General features: G+C 41.9%; 1 protein-coding gene across 2 annotated transcripts; it reads left to right on the forward strand.

Annotated features, from left to right (window-relative positions):
* The first annotated feature begins 6,213 nt into the window (after positions 1-6,213).
* Positions 6,214-14,151, forward strand: PCK1 (phosphoenolpyruvate carboxykinase 1). Of its 2 annotated transcripts, XM_040576086.1 has the most exons (10): positions 6,214-6,541; positions 6,740-7,015; positions 8,413-8,594; positions 9,193-9,396; positions 9,720-9,907; positions 10,860-11,022; positions 11,153-11,377; positions 11,471-11,602; positions 12,347-12,442; positions 13,037-14,151. In XM_040576086.1, the coding sequence occupies exons 2-10, from the start codon at positions 6,792-6,794 to the stop codon at positions 13,489-13,491; spliced, it is 1,869 nt and encodes a 622-aa protein (XP_040432020.1). In that variant the 5' UTR covers positions 6,214-6,541; positions 6,740-6,791; the 3' UTR covers positions 13,492-14,151. The 2 variants fall into 2 exon arrangements, with proteins under 2 accessions (XP_040432020.1, XP_040432019.1); XM_040576085.1 differs by having other exon boundaries at positions 11,153-11,602; positions 13,037-14,150.
* The last annotated feature ends 8,552 nt before the right edge of the window (positions 14,152-22,703 follow it).

Below are 22,703 nucleotides of genomic sequence, written 5' to 3' on the forward strand. Positions count from 1 at the left end.
CAGAGTTGTCTCTACTAACTTACAGTCTGTTGATCTGTCATTCATACCCTTGTTTTGTGCTGTCTTAGTGATATCTAGGCAGAGTGCCATGTATGTTTTTGCCCCAGATAAGGAGGTACTGCCTTCGTGCTATTGCAATGCAAATTCCTGAACTTTACAAGGTTAACATGTGGATGACTTGTTTTTAATTTCTTTGCAGGATGCAAGTTGGTTGTTATTCATTTGTACATATTAGTTTAAGCTCACATATAAGAGGTTATTCTTTAAGCAAACAATAGTCATATAATTATGAATCATCCTGAATAAACAAATTAGAGGACAGGTTCAGATGGTAGGTAAACAGAAGTATGTACAACAGAATCAGAATTCTGTCTTCTCAGAAGGACAAGAAAAAAGTATGATCTCTAGGGCCCAGTTGCACCCTTGACCTCTTTACTGGGTGTTGTTTATAGCAAAAGTCATACTTGTGGCACTTGTCTGGTAGGAACCATTTACACTGGCCAAACAAGAATGTTTTTACACTGAAAAATCCCACTGTGGTCTACCCAAGTTGCCTTCTTCCTACTAGAAATGAGCTAAGAATACATGTACAGTATGTAGGATTTCACCCGACCTATTAACACATCAGGATTTATCAATAAACATGGGCTCTATTACAGGGGTAATTGGTTTTTGTAATGTTGATTTTCCTGCAGCAGTCAGGTTCAAGAACTGATAGGTATGCAGTGCTTGACATAGGCACACTTGCCTTCTGACCTTTAGATGTAGCCTGGCTTTATTTCTGCACAATCAGCTTCTCTCTCCTGTTGTTGTCATCACTTCCAGTGTTACAAAGTGCTTGAAATATTCATCAAAGCTGTTTTCCTGGGAAAAATATAGAACAAATCTTACTTGAATCAGAAAGCGCAGTTCAGCCCAAGTTGGTGCTTTTGTACCATCAAAGCAGAAAACAGGTTATAGCAAATGTTTTTCATTTCAAATAAGAACATACTATTTGCATCACAATAATCTAAAGAGTACCCAGCAGGGACTATCTGTGGCACAGAACATAAATATAATAGGAGATAATGATCTTGTCTAATTAGGTTTTAAACTCCTCAGGCCAGGAGCTATCAAGCAAACTAGGAAGGATACACGAGAGAGAAGTTGGCATCATCAACTTGCAACCCCCTTCCCATGGAGAAGATAAAGGCTTGGGGATGTAAAGTTACACATCCAAAGTCAAACAGGAAATCCATAGCAGAGGAAGACGCAGAACCTAAAATTATGAGTCTGTACCCACTCTTACTGTTCAGAGCCATCCTCCTTTAAAGAAGTTGGCTCACAAAGAACATACAGATCTGGGTCCAGTAGGCCAGATTGCATGCAACAACCAATAAAAATGACAAGTGAGACAAAAGGTAAACGAGAGTATTTCAACAAATGAGAAAAGCCATGCTGCCAGTCAGGTAGACAGAGCAGTGTCACTCTGAAATGACAGCTGACAATGGAATGCTGATAACGAGCAAAGGAACGGAGAGGGACATAAAAAGCAGCATGCAAAAGCACCAATAGCCAGGTTTATCTCATCCTCGAAAAAATAAAGCAGTTTACATTTTAAAAGGTGCTGCCATTCCATTCCACAAGGCCTGAGCTGGTGAAGTCTCTGTCAAAAGGCACAGCTAGTAGGATCCTAGTAATCAGCAGGAAGTTAGAAAAGTGCTTGGTCTTGAACAAGAGGTTGACACACAGCCTGCTGCTTGAAACCGTGTGGGTTTGGTACAAGGATTTGTCATTTACCCCCACCACAGGTAGGGAGCAGGGAGTCCTTGACAGCTGCAAACACACAGCACTGCGGTAAACAGATTTCACTCCAGCAAGGGTTACCATTTTTATTTGCAAAGCTAAATCTCGGTGCCATCTGGGCTTTGTATGACTGAGCAGAGCAGATGCTGCATAGGTGAAGGGAAACACACAACCTTATGCTGACTGTTTTCCACTCTGTTTAGTACAGTTTGTCCCCTTCTCTCCTGGCTGTGGTTCTGCTGTGCATCCAGCCAAAAAAAATGCATTAACCATGCAAAAAATCATAGTCACGTCCTTACCAGCCTTGAGCTGGCTAAGGTAAATTCAGACAAAACTTTGGTGGGTCCAAACTCTCCATGTGCCTCTAAGACCTTCTACAGTAGCTTAGGAGAGCTCCGGAGCTCATTATGTGAATTAGTGCCATCTCCAGAACTATGGGCTCATGAGAGAGAAGGACTAACAGTGAATAACGTGCTGCTCAGAGCCACCAAGCGAGGAAACACCATTAATGGGGAATGTTTGCCTTGCTCTGCTTGTGAAGTGCTGAGCTCCAGCTGCAAAACCGGAGTCCAGACTGGGCGTCTTGTGTTGCTGATAAGGTTCGCCAGTGTGACAGAAGGGAATTAAATCCTCGGTATCCTTTATCCCTCAGTATCCTCGTTGCATGAATGAGCCACAGTACCTTCCTAGCCAAGACTCCAGTTTTTATCCTTTACAAGAGAAAATGGAAAAGAGAACCTCACCTCCCCTGCTGACTATAACAACATCTGAGAGCCTGTAAAAGCGAGCTCTAAAGAAAAGAAAAGGACTAAACAATTTTTGCCAAAGCAGAAGAATAACAGTCAAGAAACCAGTCTGCCTGAGTGATCCACAAACATAGTATCCTACAAGCAGCCCCAAATCTCATGCAGCTGGGTCAGAGCTCTGCCCCCAAGAAAAGTAGTAGTAAGGTGGCAATATCACACGGGCTGCGGTGGGTCTGCAATAAACACCTGGCTCTGTCACAGGCTCTTTTGCAACTGCAGGTAATTTGCACAGGTCAGGTTTTGTTCTCTAAAATTCAGAGAGCAGGCCCTGGTCTCTGTGAGCTGTACATTTACAAAGGCTGCCCTTGGATCGGGGCTTGTGCAGCACCCAGCAACAAACAGCAATTGCAGCACGCTCAGCGTCAACTGAGTACAACCTCACGACAAAAATAACAATCAGGAAGCGATGTTCTTCAGCTAGCTGACTAGCTGGGAGAATCTTTAAAAAAAGCTATCATTTTTTAACAAAACAACAAGTGACATAAAAACTCTTTTGCAGTGACAATATGTGGGATAATTATTATGGGAGGGGGTAGAATTTCTGAGGATTGTTATATGCCATTAATTTTCAGATCTCCTTGAGAGTGCTTTGCTACAGCTCTGTAGCAATGAAGTCTGAAACTTTGTACACTTTCTCCTTGACCCTGAGAACCCTCACATTTATTTAATTAAATTCCAGTAAGACAGTGAGAGTTGAAGTGCTCAAAACCTTTATTTTGAACAGGCTGAACGGTGTCCATCAAAGCAAACATCCCGAAAACACTCCTTTCAAGGCACTTGTTGAACACTATCATCTAGAAATGTCAGATTCACACTCATTTAAATAATTTGACGGCTTCCAAGAAGACACCTGATGAGCATCACTTTCAAGTGTCAAATTGCACAGAGAAAAAGTGCCAAAAAAAGTTCAATCCAAAGAAGTTGTATCAGCTATTAGAGGAGTATTATAATTACTACTAAAGACGATCTTTCACTTAAATGAAAAATAAACTTTACATTCAAGACTTATTTTTTGAGAAAGCCCTTACGTTCCCCCCAGTCCATCTCCCATGTTTCTCACTAGTGAAATCTCTCAGCTCACTGAATCCAGAAGGCAGACACTTGTGGCAAACAGCAGTATGTGATGGCATTGGGGGAACATCTCGAGACCACTACGACTGAACTATTGGAGATGCCATTTCTGATTTTATTTTTTGTGGCAGCCACTGGTGGTTATAAGAATTCACTATCCTCAGACGAAACATTTACTGCCATGTGTTGGATATCTGAATTTCTAAATTAGAAGATTCTTGAAAAATAAAATAAAATCTTGGCCTCGATTTGCATATGCTCCACTTATTTCATTACACCATAGTATAAAATACTATGCATGCTTTATATAGGGGCTTGAGGCTTACTGTGTGTTTGTGATAGGCTTTGAGATTCTCTGATAGGAGGTGTTACCTAAATACAAGTAATTTGATGCTTAAGTGTCTAGAATTCCCAGTGGACATCTGTACTCAAGCCCTGCTGCCATCACAAATGAAAAACATTTGGAATCCTTAATGTGATTTTTAATGGACATATGTTCATAACACAGTGCCACCAATTTGGCATATTTAGTGTCTTCTCGAGAGAAGCCCACAGTTTGTATAGCAAGATTGTGGGAGGTTAGGATTGCAGTGTGAGAAAATTTGCACAACACCTGCCTGACTATAATTTAATTGGCAGAAACTAATGCTCCGGGTTCGGGGATTTTTTCCTTCGCTCAGAATTGAAGAGGCACTAGGACTAATCCTGCACTGTTATGCTACCAGTTTGATGCTTTTATTCAGACTTCAGTCATGCTGCGATATGATCATTTTCTGGTCTTGTCTTTTTTTTTTTTTTAAAGCTGTTTTACTCTCAGATGGATATTTCTATCTATAATGACTTTTATCTGTCCATCAGCAAGGACTGGGATTATTTTTGTACCTCACTGGAAAAAACGGTCTGCTCAGTATTAGTGAAGAATGTGCTGCATTTTATTTTTACTAAAGTACCTAATGATATATATTTTAACATGAAATGGCTAACCAAAATATTTCTGATCTGCTCCATCAGCAATGGAGCACATGGACTCCAAACACACTGTGTTCTTATTAAATTGTCTTTGATTTATCTTTGCTTAATGCAGAGCCCCTTCTGAAGCAATTTCTAGCACCTCTTATCCTAACAGATTTTTGTTTTCCTTTTCAGCAATGTTTGGCCTTGCTGTGCATCAAGGACAGCCCCTCTTACTTCACTATTTTCTTCCCTTTGCGTTTACAAAACATAATAAAAGGCTTTGCAGGAGAGATAGAGGATATGCTCCCAGAGAAGTGTTCCTGTGGTCTCTGATCACTGCACTTGTGAGGTTCAGCTCCATGCCATCTGAAATTCAAATCTCTGCTCTGCGCTGCTCTGCCAGACCTGGCTCTTCAGGGCTTGCAACTCTCTGCTGTCTGCATCAGTGAAAGCCTTGCAGGAAACATCTCATTGACTGCACAAACCAGAGCAGGTGACAGGTTATGAATATCCTTTGTATGGGATACCTGCACCAATTTTGTTGTTTTAGAGAACTCCCAGAACCTTAATTTGGATTCCCAAATTTCCTGTTCTGCAAACTGCCCCATCAATCCCAAAAATGCCAGAGTTTAGCATTGCTGGGACTGGGTGGAAGTGGAGGGAGATGAAATGGCAGCAGGGTTACTTCTACAGCTTTCTTTGTCTGAAATACTTCAGTCTTCACACACCCTGACTGTATGGACAAGTGGAGATGAAAATCAGCCTCTCTTTATGGGCATGATGGTCTAAAATGGAGTGGGAGAAGGTAATGAGCTGACAGACAGACAGACATGGGAACAGTTAGAGGAGAGACCCTGAAGGGACTGAGGTCACACCCTCATGATCACAAGCGTAGCAGTGGCTGTTGGTGTCATTCACTGCCTACATGTGTAGATGTTTGTGTAGTGCACTTGACACATACACAACAAGGGTGCAGTCATTTCAGAGTGCTTTTGTGCTTTTTGTTTGCCTTCTAATTTAAAGACGTGTCAATATTTTTTTTGCCCCCATAGCACTCCCAATAAAATTAAAAATAAGATTTGAGGGAAGGGGTTAATTACCAAGACGGTTGCTGATCAGCCTTCTCTGAGCTTGTAGAGAGAGAAAACAATTCCTCACATTGCAAGAGCCTAAAGCAAGGCGTAATCAAAACTCTCTCTCCAGCACTTAAAGAAACTCAGCATTTAGATTTATTATTACCTTTTCCTTGAAGAATTGCATGGACAAAAATAAGAAAAACAAGGCCTCCAGGCAGGCATATTTAGTGATTATTCAGGCCTATCAGTGCTCAGCATTGAACTTTATCCACAGATCAGGCAGCGTTCCCAAGGTAAGTAAACACACCTTGGACAAGCCCCCGCTTCACAGCCAACTAGCGAGCATCTGCTTACAAAGCGTGCCAGCTGTGCCTCGCCTGGGCGACCCCCTGGCTCCCAGTTCCCGATACTCTTTGTACTCAACCTTTCCCACACACCAAGAATTTATGACGCTTTCGGATTCAAAGTCAAACTAGATCAAAGTTTGGTTAAACTGCTAAATTTTGTAACTGCTTCAAACAGCAAACCCAAGGGCTAAGAACCACCGCTTTCAGCATTCATTAATCAAACCTGTTAAATGATTACCTTGTTAGGGCTGCTTTGTTGACAATCCTCCACGATGACAATGCGTCAGTGGCAGCGTCCAAAGACATATCCAATAGTGACATAAAGGACAAGCCTCCCTCACCTCACCCAGTGGGACGGACACCATGAACAATATTTAAGGAAGGAGAAGGCCACCTAGGAAACCAATGATCACAAGAGCACTCCAAAGCAAGTGAAACCAGACCAACAGAAAGGGGAGCCAAATACTTGCTGACATCCACCCAACTCAATCTTTCAAAGACAGTAAGTAGAATGGTTTCTACATATTTTTTCCAGTTTGAGATTGCCAGTGATCCAAGTTGTTTATATTAATTATATACTTCTGCTTAGAAATCAGGACTACTACAAATTCTGTTTTTGTGTTATGCATCCTTAGGGAGGCAGATTAAGACTGGTTAGAATGTCATAGCATGCTAACAGATGTGATATGTTTGATTTTAGATTGTGATCAGTATTTCAAATCCCTCAACTAGATCCACTGCAGGCTGCAAGAATGCCCCCAGAGTTGAAAGCTGAAGTAAACATCATGCCCAAGGTTACCCAGGGGGATCTGGAGAGCCTGCCTCCAGAAGCAAGGGAGTTCATTGAAAGTAATGCCAAGCTGTGCCAACCTGAGAACATTCACATCTGCGATGGCTCAGAAGAAGAAAACAAAAAAATTCTGGACATCATGGTAGAGCAAGGCATGATTAAGAAGCTGAGCAAGTATGAGAACTGGTGAGTAGCATAAATGGAAGTCAAGTTAGCATCTCAGAATAGCGACGTGTATTTTCTGTCCGTTTACATTTAAAACTGTTCGTAACTCTTCAATATTTGCTTTCCATGAACATTTTGGCACTGCAGCTTACGTAGGTGAAATATGCAGGAAAAGCAAATTTTTCCTCTAAAAATTAACATAAAACATATTATTCAATAAGACTATCAACTGTACATTGTCTCTATTGATTAGTTACATTAATCAGGGAACTGAAATAATGTCATGAGACTTATGTAACTAATCATTAGCAATGGTTAAATACTATTTAGCAAATACATCTTTTGAAGAATTCTACTATTTTAGTCAATTAGTTTATTCATCAAATACTTTTTTTTGTGGCATTCAAATAGCTCTGTGGGTGTTCAAATATTATTCAGTACAGGCATTATTCATATCATGCCGATGAGCTTTGACTGTAATGTATTCAGCAAATACTTTTTTCAAATATTTCATCATCTCTCCCAACTAACCCAACATGAAAGGGGAATATTAACAACAAGTACATGCTCAGGAATTACGTGCCGACTAAGAAATCTTCATGGAAGAAATCTGCAAAGGCTTTTGAATAACTAAGTGCAGGAATTTGGCAATCTGTTTGCAGACTATTTGGGAGAGAAAAGGGCAAGATTCACCAGATAAATTATTCGTTGTTAATTATATGCTTAGCTGTAGTGATGATGGTTATGACAGCCCAACTAGAACATTTTTATATTCGTGGAAAATTTCTATGCGCAGAGGTGAAAATGTAAAACAATCCTCTCTATTGTAAATAAATAGCAAAAATTCTTCAGAAGGGAAAAAAGATTCCTATTTAATAATCTCCTTCACTGTTTATGATCCTGCTGACAGTCAATATTTCTTTTGTGATGCTTCTAAGTTAAAGGACAATGCCAATCCACTAGGCTGGATTCTCAACCCACACACATGTAGACCAACACTTAAAGTACTTGCTTGGCATCCACTCTGCTTCAGGCATCACTTTGTGGTCCCTATGCAAAACAACTGTATACTGATGAGAAGGAGAATTAAATGAGATTTTTAACTTTTCCCTGAAAGTCATTAACAGAGAATAAAGCTGAGATAAGAGGCAAAGGAATATTAACATGCAACCAGAATTTCCCAAGCCATATAATTTGTTATTCATACTGTAAAGTCTTGAAATAATTTGTATGAGAGAATGTATCTGACTAATTTTTGAGATTGTCTTAGTTATACTAGCTGTCACTTTAGTTTTAGCCTTACAAAACATTGCTCTCTTTTGTACTAAAGGGGTCCTAACGGAAGGGTGAAAAGTATCATATTGATTAAAAAAATAAAATAATTAATGTCTAATTTCCTGATTTTCATTGAAACACAGCTGGTTGGCTCTCACTGACCCAAGAGATGTAGCAAGAATTGAGAGCAAAACTGTCATTATCACTCAAGAACAGAGAGATACCACTCCAATCCCTAAAACTGGAACTAGCCAGCTGGGGCGCTGGATGTCAGAAGAAGATTTTGAGAAAGCCTTCAATACCAGATTCCCAGGCTGCATGCAAGGTGGGTGAGAAAGGAAGGTTGACGTTGAATTTTCAGGATTACTGGAACATTATTGTGATCGTTAACTAAAGATGTTAGCTGAAGGCTTAGGTGGGAACCCCTGATATAAATCAATTTGTAAGTTTCATTTGGATCTTTACCACGGATCCAAATGCCTGCACAAGGATAGTCCTCAGTCTCTTTCCAATATAGAATTAATTCTGTTCTTCATAAAGAGAGATACAGCATGGTAGGAAAATTTGTGTGGTTTCTTCAAGTCACAAAACAACTCAGCAGCAGATAGCAAGTGAGGTGAAAATGGAGGATCCCCATCCGGAGCAATAACTTCAGTGATTTACACCACAGAGAAACTGGCCTCCACCCACCTTTACTGCTGGTTAGACATTTTGTCTGAACAGCTGCTTTCAACATTGAAGATAAAACTTGCTACACGATCAGACAAACAGTAAGCTAGATGTTTAAACATTGGAAACACCCACAAGACAAACAGCTTTTAAAGAAGTGAGAAACAACCTCCATGCTAATAAAGATTTTTTCAAGAGTTCCTTGGTTTGCCTTGTCACATATCATTCATTTTACTCCTGTCCATGTTTTACAGGACGCACAATGTATGTCATCCCCTTCAGCATGGGGCCTATTGGGTCTCCTTTGTCCAAGATTGGGATTGAGCTGACAGATTCACCATACGTGGTGGCCAGCATGAGGATCATGACGCGGATGGGAACAGCTGCTTTGAAAGCCCTGAGCAATGGAGAGTTTGTAAAATGCCTTCACTCGGTTGGATGTCCTCTACCACTAAAAGGTAAGGAAGATTAAAAACTGTCACCCAGGGACATTCTCAGGAGCATGTTTTAGAACTGACTGCGTTCTTTGCATTCAGGAAACACTTGCCATAGAAGACTAGGGTGGTTTGTGTAACAGCACTAGGTTCAAAACTCAATTAAAGGAATCAAAGCTCAATGAGAATTTCATGGAAAGGAGATCATTATCCCTCGTACTTACCAAGGGGTTTCCTTTGAAGCATCTGGTGTGGGTTGCTGTCAGAGGCACGATGCTGATGAAACAGCAGAGTCTGATCCAGCATGGAAATTGCTGCATTCATGAGCACAACATTCTGTTCTGCAGAACCATTAATCAACAACTGGCCGTGCAACCCAGAGTTAACGCTGATTGCTCATCTCCCGGATCGCAGAGAGATCATTTCATTTGGCAGCGGTTACGGAGGAAACTCCTTACTGGGGAAAAAATGCTTTGCTCTCAGAATTGCCAGCAGAATTGCCAAGGAAGAGGGCTGGTTAGCAGAGCACATGCTGGTAAGAGCTATTCAATCATGTGTGTTTGAACAGCCATCAAACCCTAAATTAGCGCAACGTAAATACATCACATCTTGGTATCAATGAAATTACAGTCTCATATGGATAGTCCTGAAACATTAGATATCAATATATCACATGGCAGGCTTTTCAGAAATAGGAAACTGCTTGCAAGGTTAAGTACCAAAACATTTTAAAGTAGGACCTATAAAATCAGGAACCAAGAAAGATTTAGAACTTCTGACAGTGGCTACTTGTAGGAAAACCCATATATTTGAGCAAAGCCTGAACATCATCACCAGGCATCCACATTGCTCCTACAAGCTGAATCATGAAGGATTAATGCAAGTTTTGAAAGCTGTCTTTCATATTATAAAGAACTCTATGGACTCAAAAATCTGAAAATATTAGATTTTCTAAATGAGTTTTGCATTGTGCCCTTCATGCCTTTGCTTTCTGTTGTCATTTAGACATCATACTACTATAAAATACCACTGAAAATTTAAAGTTCATGATTGAATAGTCTCAGAAGAATATATCTACATACTACAAGAAGTGCAGAAGTACCCATACATAAAGTGCACTCACTCCACACCAGTAATGCAGCCAAAAAATATTGCCTGTTTTTCTTGTCTCAGCTGAGAAACGCAGCTGTATACAGTCTGTACATCTTTAATTGGCAAAATAAATAAATAAAAATTGAATCATACACACCTGACATTTCTAAAAAAAAAAAAATCTCCTTACACGTAATCTAAGGGAAAAAAGAGGGGACTTTTTGATGAATAAAACATAGCTTGTGTTATTTGTCAACTATATTATATGCTGCTTCGTTTGTAGGAAGAAATTTGTGTAATTAAATGTTTTATCATTAGTACTTGCTGCAAGACAATCTTCAAAATGAAAAATGCAAGAAGAAACCCGTTTAACAGTTGCATCTGCTTTTCAATAGATCCTGGGCATTACAAATCCAGAAGGTGAGAAGAAGTATTTTGCTGCAGCATTCCCTAGTGCCTGTGGAAAAACTAACTTGGCCATGATGAACCCAAGCCTGCCAGGATGGAAGATTGAGTGCGTGGGTGATGATATCGCCTGGATGAAATTTGATGAACACGGTATCGAACTGAAATTGCATTGTAGTACAGTCCACTACTGTTTATTTTTAGGGTCAGCAAGACATGCTACAAAGTTCTGAAGAGAACTGAAACAGTTTTATTTATTTATATTTTGTCATTTAACTTTCAGGCGACTTAAGGGCAATCAATCCAGAAAATGGCTTTTTTGGAGTTGCCCCTGGAACCTCTGTCAAAACAAACCCCAATGCTATTAAAACCATATTCAAGAACACCATCTTTACCAACGTAGCTGAAACCAGTGATGGCGGTGTCTATTGGGAAGGCATTGACGAGCCATTGCAACCAGGAGTAACCCTGACTTCATGGAAGAACAAGGATTGGACCCCAGATAAGGGTAACCCTGCCTTATTCCACATTCTCTCCTGGCTTTCTCTGCTGAATTTCAGTTCAACCTGTCATTATGACCTTTTTATTGTATTCTGTACAGGGGAACCTTGTGCTCATCCCAACTCACGATTCTGCACTCCAGCCAGGCAGTGCCCCATCATGGACCCTGCCTGGGAATCACCCGAAGGTGTCCCCATTGAAGGGATAATATTTGGAGGCCGCAGACCTGCTGGTAAGAGATGCAGCAGCCTTGTAGCAAGCCTGAAGTGCTCATCACAGAAGGGTTGAAACACAACTGGGCATAGACACAGATCTTGCTGTCATGGCTGCAAAAGCAAGGAAATAACCATGCTAGCCCAACTTCTCTATGTTAGCCTTTGACACACACTTACAGCCATTGATATTTCAGCATCTAAATTGTTAGATGTTAACATAAAAACAGGTAGTGATAGTAGAGGACTGGAGAGAGATCAGGACCCACTACCCTGGGTAATACATAGACACGTAGCAAATTACTGTATTTGTCTCAAATTGCTTATAGTCTAACTAGTTTAGATAGGAAATGCTTAGAGAATTAAACCAGTTGTAGACAGTTTGCAGATAATTAAGTGAAATAAGTTACTCTGTTAAAGGTCACCTAACGCTGGAAAAGAAACTGAAGTAATGCTAGGTATGAGTCTAATATCATGATCGTGACCACAGAACCAGTATCTGTTTCCAGTAAAATCTACTGGGAATTCTAAGGCCTCGGGCAGCTGAGTACCTAAACATCGATGTGTTCAATAAACAGTAGCCAGTTTTGAAAATATCCATATAAATTACTCTAAGAGGGCAGGAAATGAACTAAGTTAAAAAAAAATAGAAAAATTAGAATAAATTACATAGTAGCAGGCATAAAGCAGTATCTCAGGTAGCAAAACCTGTTATAAAAATGCTTCTGGATCACTAATTACTGAAGTGACTTTGTTCTTTACAGGTGTGCCTCTTGTATATGAGGCTTTTAACTGGCAGCACGGAGTATTTATAGGAGCAGCCATGAGATCTGAAGCAACAGCAGCTGCTGAGCACAAAGGTAAATCCAAATCTAGTCTGCCTACCTGTATTAAAAGCAATCGCCTCTCTGGAGATCTGTCCTCCCCCTCTGCTCTTTCACATTTGAATCTTGGCAGCTAGTTTTGCAACCTGTGCATTTTTGTGATAGATAATATTTGTACTGGAATTTAAAGCCAAATTCTCTGTAAAAGTCAAATTAAGCAAAATAATCCCCTAGGTGGCAACCATGCAGAACAGGGTGCAATCATGGGGTTGCCAGAAGAGTTGATATAGAGTTCCTGTTACAGTTTGTGATAAGTAAACTTACATTTTCTGTTCTGCTAGAGCTCCATAAAAATACACGAACAATGAAAGCCAGCTCTCAAGGATCTACATTTAAGCTGCTTTACCTGAGATTTAAGAAATTTACTTTCCATTGACTGCAAAAATTAATCTAATTTGTACTTCAAGGTTCATGTTTGTACCATTTCTTAAAGTTCTTTGGTTCAGATGCAGAAAGGTGGTTAAGGGGCTAAGGTGTTTAGGTACTAAATCCCAGGAGGAACTGACTTTTTGTGCTTTAGAATAAATGTGCTATTTATTCCTTAACAATCTCCATTTGTGTTTCGAACAGGCAAAATCATTATGCACGATCCATTTGCCATGAGACCTTTCTTTGGCTACAATTTTGGCAAATACTTAGCCCACTGGCTTAGCATGGCACATCGCCCAGCGGCAAGACTACCAAGGATCTTTCATGTTAACTGGTTCCGGAAAGACAGCCAAGGGAAATTCCTGTGGCCTGGCTATGGAGAAAATTCCCGTGTGCTGGAGTGGATGTTCAACAGAATTCAAGGGAAGGCCTCTGCCAAGCCAACTGCTATAGGTTACATCCCTGCTGATGCTGCTTTGAACCTGAAGGGTTTAGAAGACGTCAACTTGACTGAACTGTTTGATATCTCCAAAGAGTTCTGGGAAAAGGAGGTGGAAGAAATCAAACAATACTTTGAAGGGCAAGTTAATGCTGACCTTCCCTACGAAATAGAAAGAGAAATGCTTGCCTTGGAGATGAGGATAAAACAGCTGTAGCTGATCAGAAAAACAATTATTTATCAATCCGCATATATAGGACAAAAACATTTTACCAAATCACCACTGGAAGTACAACAGCACACTGATGAATGAGGGTTATAATGAAAGTAGGTCTTAGTTTGGTTGGGCTATAGATAAGGGCATCCTAAAGTAACTCCAGACCTAATGATTTATAACTGCATCAGTTGTTGTGAATTGGTGAGCAGCTGTGAGAATGTATGTGCACGGTCTTCAGAACTCTGATCTGTCACTCACATGCACAACTCTGCATATAGTTATGATGTATTTAAATTACTTGCTGACAGTTCTGCAGATACGATCTAAAATGATCCACCCCGCAAGGTGTAGCACATTGTTCCTATCACACAAGCCACTAGAGTCTCAGATTAATTTTTTCATACTTCAGCAGTATCGCTTACAGGAAAGAATGAAAATTAAATGTATATATGTATTATCTAAGGATATTTCATGGCTTAAATATTTTTTTAGAAAAAATGAAGTTGTAACTTTTACCAGAGTGAAAGATGACTTTGTATTACTAATGCATATTTAAGATATTGCTATTATATATGCCTCATGTTCCTGTGATTTCCAGATGTTTTGCATGGCTTGTTCTTTAAACTATTGAAATAAATGTTTATACAAAATATGACCTCATTTCCAGTATTTTCACTGTTTATAAAACTACATGCCTACAGTTTGGGCCTCCTGTCAATACCACAGCACAGAGACAAATTCACTTGGGGAAGTCAGATGCCGACTAGCATTGGTCTGCTACTCCTAAGCAAAACTGTTTAAACCACATACTTTCTTTGCAACCTTTATTCAAGCCAAAGAAATGATATAGAGATTATGATACCAGCTGAAAGCAGTCATCCAGCTAGACATGTGTTCTCCATAACTGGGCATTATTAGTTGCTTCAGACATTTATAAAATAAACTACCCTCTAGGAAAGCCCTGTATTAGGCTGTTGCTCATTTGCTAAAGCCATAGGATTTCTCTCTGTTCCACAATACCTTGGCTTTTGCAAAAATAACTAGTGGAGCTGTTGAAGTAAAGACAGTTTGGGAAGTTTTCTGGGTTGGGCGGGATGCCTAAAGCCTTAGAGCTCAATGAAAACTGGGGGCTAAATGGGCCCAAAGTTGGTTTCCTTGTAGACCAAGACACTAAAACTGTCCCATGTGCTCCCGAATAAAGGTGTCCTTTACATGCTTCTCATGTCCCTGGCAGGTATCCTGCTTTTTCACTTTGAATGCTTGATCTCCCCAAATATATTGCAAATATTTGCTTAGCAAAAAGAAAATCACTTACATTGTGTAATAAGCCTTTTTATAGACCCTGCTTCCTCACAAAGCAAACAGTACCAGGGCTGGTCAACAGATGCCCTTCAAAGTTTGCTAGGAGAGGTCACATAGCCTGAAGAGCCACTAACTACCTCCTGGCTTCACGTTTAGGAGTTAACACAAACATTATCAACTCTGAAATGAGCAATACAACACAAGTCAATAGATAGATCTCACAAAATAAAATAAAACAAACAAAAACAAAACAAACAAAACAGAATAGAAAGCTGTGAGGAAAGCAGAGGAGGGCTGCACAGACTCTGTAGAGATGATGGCCAGTTGGCCTCTTTGCTGGTCAGCAGCACATCTGCATGGATGCAGGTCTCCTGTATGGTCATCTTTAGCCTGCATAATCTTGAATGGGCTCCAAATTGAAATATATAAATAAATCAAAGCGGAAGACTATAAATAACTCAGCAGAGGAAAAAGCGAGCCAACAGAAACTAGTTTATGCGCTCCTCTGGGATTCAAGGAGCGCTATCATATGTATAAAACAGAGTTGTTTATAGAGTAACTCTATGAATAGCTGATTGACATGGTCAATCCTATACTTAGGAAATCTAAGAAAATCTGTCAGGCTAATGTCAGAGAATTATGGCCAATCACAGACTCAGAGTTTTTTAAGGGCCTCGTGAGAAGATCTTAGTCCTGAGCAGTGCAGAAACGCTCCAAGTGCATTTTGAAGTACTGTCCAGGAGATGTACAGAAGCTTGGGGCTTTCCAGAATGCCTCTGAGCATCTCTAGTGTGCTTTTCTGCCTTCTCAGCCAGGCTCAGTGTTCCGAATATGACAAAAGGAGTGGCTCATACTTCATGCCACAGGGACCTATGCCAAAGCCTGGCAAACATACAGACCTGGGATAAGCAAGTGACACTTGTCCCACAAAATGCTGCTCAGCAAGGAGGTAGGTACCATCACCATGAGCCAGCATAACTGCATTGCCAGCTGGGGGTGTGCTATACGCAAAGTCGGTGGTACAAGGTGCCGACCGGCTCAAAAACATCGCCCCCCAGCACAAAACACTGAATTCCCTATTGTGACTAAATCCTTGCTTTCTCCAGCAGTGGCCGCCTCGCCCAGAGGCTGTCAGACTCCAGCTCCCTCTCATCCTTTGGGTGCTCTTCCTATATAACTTCACGCAACTCGTGAGAAAGGGCTATCACAAGGAATTCTGGCACAAAAATATTTAAACCATTTACAGCTCTCTTCCTCCACACGTTTTAACCACATGCACCTTCTCAAGTACTGCTCAGAGACTGGCGGGCACGTGAATCGTTCCAAAGACTACAGAAAATGGGGAAAAAATCTGTTGTACCATTAAGCCTGAGAACAAGAAAATAACTTTTTACGTGAATCATTCAACAGCTTCTTTGTATGTAAATATATCTGTAACCCATCAGCATCTATGGGGAGTACAATTTACATTTTGAATGATCAAAATGTTTAGTATTGGCAGAGAAAATGTTTAAAAAGAGAGAAGGCGGCGGTTTAAAATTTAGAAACTTAGTCAACAGTGCCAGATTATGATCTCAACTTCCCTCCCTCCAACAAATACTATGCTCCATAAAAACAAAATGAATTAGAACAAAATGCTTTTAAATTGAAATTTGGAAGTTCTCTTGATTTTCAAAAGAAAGAGGGGAAGGCAACAAATGCAATAAATTTCAACAAATTAGTAGAGAAATATAAAACTTGGCCTATTAAATGTGATTCAGAGAAAGGAAGCACAGGAAAGACTAACACATGAAGTGTACAGAGCCATAACATTTGCAACAGCTGTGTTATGAAATGCACTTGGTATTCTGGGAAGCAAGAAACAAAATACTTTGTTAAAACACTTGTGGATCTACCGGTGGCTGAAAAGAGAAGAGACGAAGTCAAAATCACAGTTTAACCATGAGTACTGTTGAGGATATGGTCTGATACCTTATTTATGCCACGATTCACTGAAACAAGATGGCACAGCAATGAACACACCACATCCACGGAGGCCCTGCTCGACTCCCGTAAAATTAGTGCAATCTCTTTAATTGACTTTTAACCACTCAGACAAAAATCCTGGCCTCAGTGCCAAGTCCCACATTAGCAGAGACAAATCCGTAAAGCTCAGACCCAGGCCTCAGTCCTGTCTTTGCACAGGTAGAGAAGTCTCCGAGCTGGATACCTTGCTTTGAACTCATTTCTAAATGTTTCAAGGTTCAGATTTTCACCTGCATTTTGTCTTGTTCCTTCAAAACCCTTTCTCAGGCTCCAGTCTGGGTCGTAATTAGTCCAAGTATACAGGTTATCAAAACACCTCTACTCTGTTAACATGAACGAAGGCTAAACCAAATAAATAACACTGAGAAAGCAGCATTGCTGCAGAACCCTTCTTGGGAAAAAGCAAAATCCAGCTTTAAATCTCACAACTCCGTGATGATAGGGCTATTTTCAGGGAAAGAAGAAAAATTCGGAGAACGGCATTTATACTGTGGGAAATACTGTTTTCCAAAAACCTTGGCTACCATAGTAACATGATTTATTCCATACTTGCTGCAGTATAGTCAATTAGCTCCCTCACTGAAGACAATTATCGTGACTGGAGACATACCTGGCTGGAAGACTACTGAAATGCTGCTTATGAATGGCAAAGCAGAGCACTCTGAATTCCAAATTAGTAATCGTTATTGTCGATCATGGAGGACATTTCTGGCAGTCGTTTAACCTCAACAATACAAAAGGGCACATTTGTCAAATCGGTGCTGGCAAACCTCAGTCAACAGGATTCCAGAACACGTCCCACCACATCTGTGAATCTGTATGCAAAACAGCAAGGTATAAAACCAGAGGAGAGAAGGAAAAAATAAATTGCTATTGTATGTCTTTACCACATTCTGCAGCCATCATGGATATAACTTTTGGCTGAAATACTTGAACAGAGAAGGATTTTGTGAGCAAATTACAGAAATCCACATATACCAATATGCAAAATTCAGGCTGTTTCTGATCACCGCAAACACAAACATCATTATGGTTTCTTCATTGTAAGAGGCTGCGCAGAAGACCTGAGCTGTCCCTCCATGGCATGAAGGGCTTTGCATTGCCTTCGCTACCACCAGTGACACTGGTCACCTCTGCATTCATTTTGCTCGTCTTCATGCTTGCTCCATTGGGCTTGCCATGGCTCCTCTCCAGAATAAATGTGACCAGACGTAGGTTTTGAGATTACTTAATTTCAGCTTTAGTTCAAGCTGATAAACTGCTAGCAGAACTTTTTCTGGGGTGTGTCAACACACCCCAGAATTGTTTTTTGTATCTTCTTTGGAAATGTAAAATATTAACCACTGGAGAGAGGGGGAAAAAAAAAAAAAAAGAGAGAGAAAAAAAGAGAAAAGAAAACATCTGTTTAATCCTCCCAAAGGAACATATCAAAGTTTTTGGGCACAGCCTCAAGGCCTTTTATTCAGCTAAAAGAAACTTTCGTAAAGCTGCTGTTTGTTGTTCTTTGTTTTTATCCAAGCTACTAGAGGTTGTTCTTTTTCTTGTAAAGCACCAGACACCATTCCCCAGGTTGAGATGCCCAAGGAATTACCCTTCCCATACACCTACTCCTAATAAACAGCTGTTTTCCAGAGCAAAACTAAGCTCACCCTCCATGGAAAATAGCTTCTAAATTCACAGCTAATAGATCTTACCTCTGCTTTGGATAGTCCTGGGGGCTTTAAACCAGCTAAACTAATAGCCTGAACTCTTGCTGCTCCCCACATCTCTGCAGTGAAATCCTAGGAAGGCCCCGATCCACACTGGAGCCTGGCACAGCGACAGCACGCACGTAAGAATGCCATCTCAGCTATGAATGTGACGAGCACAACAAAACCTTATTTTACCCACCGGAAACCATCCCTATATTTATCTGTGTCTTCCTGAACAGATGAGAAACTTCCCATGGTGTTCTGCAGCTCCAGATCCTGCGAGTGGCTATGAATAGCAGCTTCAAATTTATCCAAGGTTGGAGGCAGAGTGAAACCTAAATGCTGCAAGATGGTGCCAGTTCGGCTGGTTCAGGAGGCAACAGAGCCTTGCTTGCGAGTGGCATGCAGATAAATTCCAGCCCGCAGGGTGAACAGCATGGCCCCTGGTATCCACTAGAGCTACAAAAGCAGTGTGACTTTGTGTTTATGTGCTGCTAAGCCTAGAGCAGTCCGGCTCTCCCAGGAATTACCCAAGGGAACCTTCTGGAGGTGACAGCGCACTGCACAGACTCTGGTTGAGCAATCTGACTCCTGGTTTGCCCAGACTCCGACGCAAATTAGTGCCTACTTTCCTTTTTCTATAGCTTGTTCAAGTACGACCAGGTTAAGGTAAGCATGCCTGAACTTCCTTTCCACCTCAGGAGGGATTACGTTAATACCAAACAGCAAGGTTGTGAAGTGCCACACAACAGTGGCAGGGGAATTGGAAGGCAGAACCCCCAGCTAAGAAGAAGAATCTGTGGGTTTTCTGCTGGGGTTTGTTTTTGTACATTTAATCTGTTCTGTCCCTTCAGCTGGGGATCCTACGAACAGTTAATGGAAGCTCCAGAGGTAGTCAGTAGAGAAAAAAAAAGGAGAGAAAGAAAACTATATATTTGACTGGGACAGCAGCTGGGAAAGGGAGGAGGAGGATGTTTGAGAACTGTGCGTCTTAAGAGTACAAAAACAATATCCTTCTGACACTAGTAAGTAGAAGCAGGCCTCAGATTTCGTGGAGTTTTCTTGGACTTTATAGCATAAAGACAGAATCCTGGCTCTGTTTTATCATAGTTATCTGCACTCAGGCACCCCTCCACCCCTGAAGGAGATTAGTAGTGATAATGCATCTGGTACCTGCCCCAGCAATAACTGATCTATGTGGAGAAGATTACAAGAAATTGTTTGGACTTCTGCCCAGTCCTACAAGTCCTACCAACCATTTCCATAAGTCCCATCAGTTTTTATGGCTTGTCTCTCAAGAAGGCTGCTGAAACCTACATGAAGGAGAGACTTTAAAAAGATTTTTGCAGACATTTATTTCTGGCCAAATTATGATTGCTTGGAGGAAAAAAGAAGCCACCATACAAATCTTGTTAGAGACTTCAGCAGGAACTCACAAACCCATGCAGAACTGAGATAAGCTAAAAAAAGCAATAGCATCCAGGAAGGAAAGACAGACCAGCCAGCCAAATGCAACTCTAATTCCAACCCATGACAGACCCCTGGGGCAGCTCCAAAGCCACTTAGCACAAGCATGGAGCTGGGCCAGGAGGAGATGCTGGCACCAAAAGAGCAGCTCTAGCAAGTCTAGAGTGCAATTCTGCGATTTGCTGAGGGGGACAGACTCGGACGGGCTCGTTACCCCTGGTTCTGTGAACGCACAGCTCCCCACCTGCAGAGCACTCCAAGGCAGAGAGCTCCGAGGACAGCCTGATCCTCGAGCTCGCCGTGCAGAGGAGCGAGCGCGCTGCGTGCGTAGGCAAACAGAGCAACAGCACATCTGTTAATGACAGAAAAACATGCTGGCAACACTCCGTGTGGCTTGGCAGGGAAACCTGTATCAACTGTCTGCAGTCCAAGGTCTAAAGGGCAATCCGCCTTCGGAGACGCCTGCAAACTTCAAGGAACGGCGCCCTGGAGAGAAATGGGTGCCCGTGCAGCACGGCCCCCGCACAGCCAAACAGCAGCTGCTTCATGCCCTGCAGCTGCTTCGTGCCCTGCATGCGGTGGCTGTCCCGGGACAGCCAGGGAACAGAGTGTGCAGAGCATCCTGAGAGGCGAAGGGCTACGCCACCTCCCTGCATCTCCCAGGGCCCTCTGGCAGACCTCAGCAGGCACAGCACGGGGAACCAGCGCAGGACTACCAAGCGTTGGGAATGTCTACTACAGCAGGGACTGGATATTTTATTTTTTTCAGGGAGAAGTACATCCAGCTGCCAGGCAGGTGACCGTACTCAGTAGTCCTGTGCAGGACCTCTGACAGCTGCCCAGCCAGGGGTCCCTGCGCAATGCCGGCGGGTGGTGTAGGGGGAAGGTACAGGAGGGACACCCGACATTCGGCAACCTGGCAGTTTCTAGCACTGGCAATTAAAACCCCTTCACAGACTACTACATCGCACCGCTGTGGTATCTACCAGCGAGCAGCTCTCTCCCATACCGCTCTAACCTTAGAAAGCAGAAGCTGGAAGTTTCTCCTATTCCAGTTGCTGGAGAGCAGCTCCCAGCCTCCTGGTCCAGGCAAGCGCGCTGGCTGGATGCTGTCCCTGCTGAAGACGCAGCGGGACGACCGGGGAGGACATCTGTTCCCGAGACATTTATGGTGGCGCTGGGTGTTTTTGAACCATGAATTTGAACAGAAACTGTGTTGCACCTTAAATGTCACTGCTAGGCAGAAGGAGAGTCACGAATCTTCAGCAATCTTCCCCAAACCATAATTTTCAAGCAGAAAATGCATATACATTGGAAGAAACACTACAGCTGTGAGTGCCTCACTGAAGCAATTAACAACTGCAGTGTAACACGGCCAAGTGCAGTCAGCCCTGTCTCGGGGCTGTTGGGTCTTTCTCCCATTCCTCTTTCTCCCCGTCGCTCTGCTTATTGTTTGCTTCATTGTTAATCCTACCTAATTTAAAAATAGGAAATTGATTTCTTATGTATCCATTACAAACCAAATCATTTCTTTATTACAGCAAGGATCATATTTCATAAGCAAGTCATGGAAAATCAAAACCGTGCCTGTTGCTTTGATGAAATAATGGAGAGAAACGCTAGAGGGGAAGGCACAGACAGCTGGGGGCTGTCATGCAACCAGCGGTGCAGGTTAACTCTTTGCAGGCACCCAAGGCTGCAGCAGCTGCCAGCTTTCCTCCCCACAAACTTCTGGCTGCAGTGCTAAGCATTCCCTTACTGCAAAAACTCAAAAGCCTCTAGAAGAGGGAATGCAACCTCTTGGAACAAAGTAGGTCAAGGATTTCGGTGGCTGTTTTTGCTAACAGAAGGTTTGCAGCCTGCCTGTGTGCACAACCAGATATCTCTCAATATTAACACCACTGATGCCAGGTGCCTAACATTACTGTTGCGTGGTGCACACATCACAGGGACCCACGACACCAGCCACGCATTAGCACCACAGTCCTTGCAGCATGAGAATTTCCAGGCCTTGGAGACGATGGACCACCAGGTGGGAAGGCTGAGGCTGAAGGAGAACCACATTTGTCTGGAGAGAGCTGCAGTCCACGCCGCGTGCAGGTTATGTCCATGCTGCAGGCACTTCGGCCAGATCAACAACGGGTTAGCAGCGTGCTGTGACTTGGCAGATTATACATTAAAACAAAATCCAGTGTATGCATAACCAGGGATTTATGGACAGCTCTGCAAACCTCCCTATGAAGCAGACAGGACATCAGTCCTCTGAAAAGTAATTCAGATAAGCACCACAGCTAGCAAGGCATTGCAACATCCAACCCAAAGTTTATCAACTACTTCGTTATCGTGCTGATCTCCAGGAATTACAGCCAAAGAAACAAAGCCTCTAATTTCCCTATCAGAAGGGAAAAGATCAGCAATTTATTACTGTACAGCATGTTTTTGATAATGTGTTATATATAGACGTAACCATATAAAAATACCATGCCTGAGGACAAAGAATAAGCAAAGCTGTCACAACAGACCACAAGCAGACAAACTCCACGAGAGCAAAGGGTGGCAACAGAGATTTCAGAGCAGTAATTCGGCACTCTGAGCACACCCTCCTGAGCCAGAAACTGTTTGCCTTCACTTTGGGATAAGAGTCTCTGTTTTGAAGAAAGATTAGCAAAATTCTGTAACATGGGCAGTGTTACTCCTGAAGTCTGCCATAGCTCAGGGACTTGCTGT

Source organism: Cygnus olor, chromosome 16 (assembly GCF_009769625.2).
Source record: "Cygnus olor isolate bCygOlo1 chromosome 16, bCygOlo1.pri.v2, whole genome shotgun sequence".
Lineage (NCBI taxonomy): Eukaryota > Metazoa > Chordata > Aves > Anseriformes > Anatidae > Cygnus > Cygnus olor.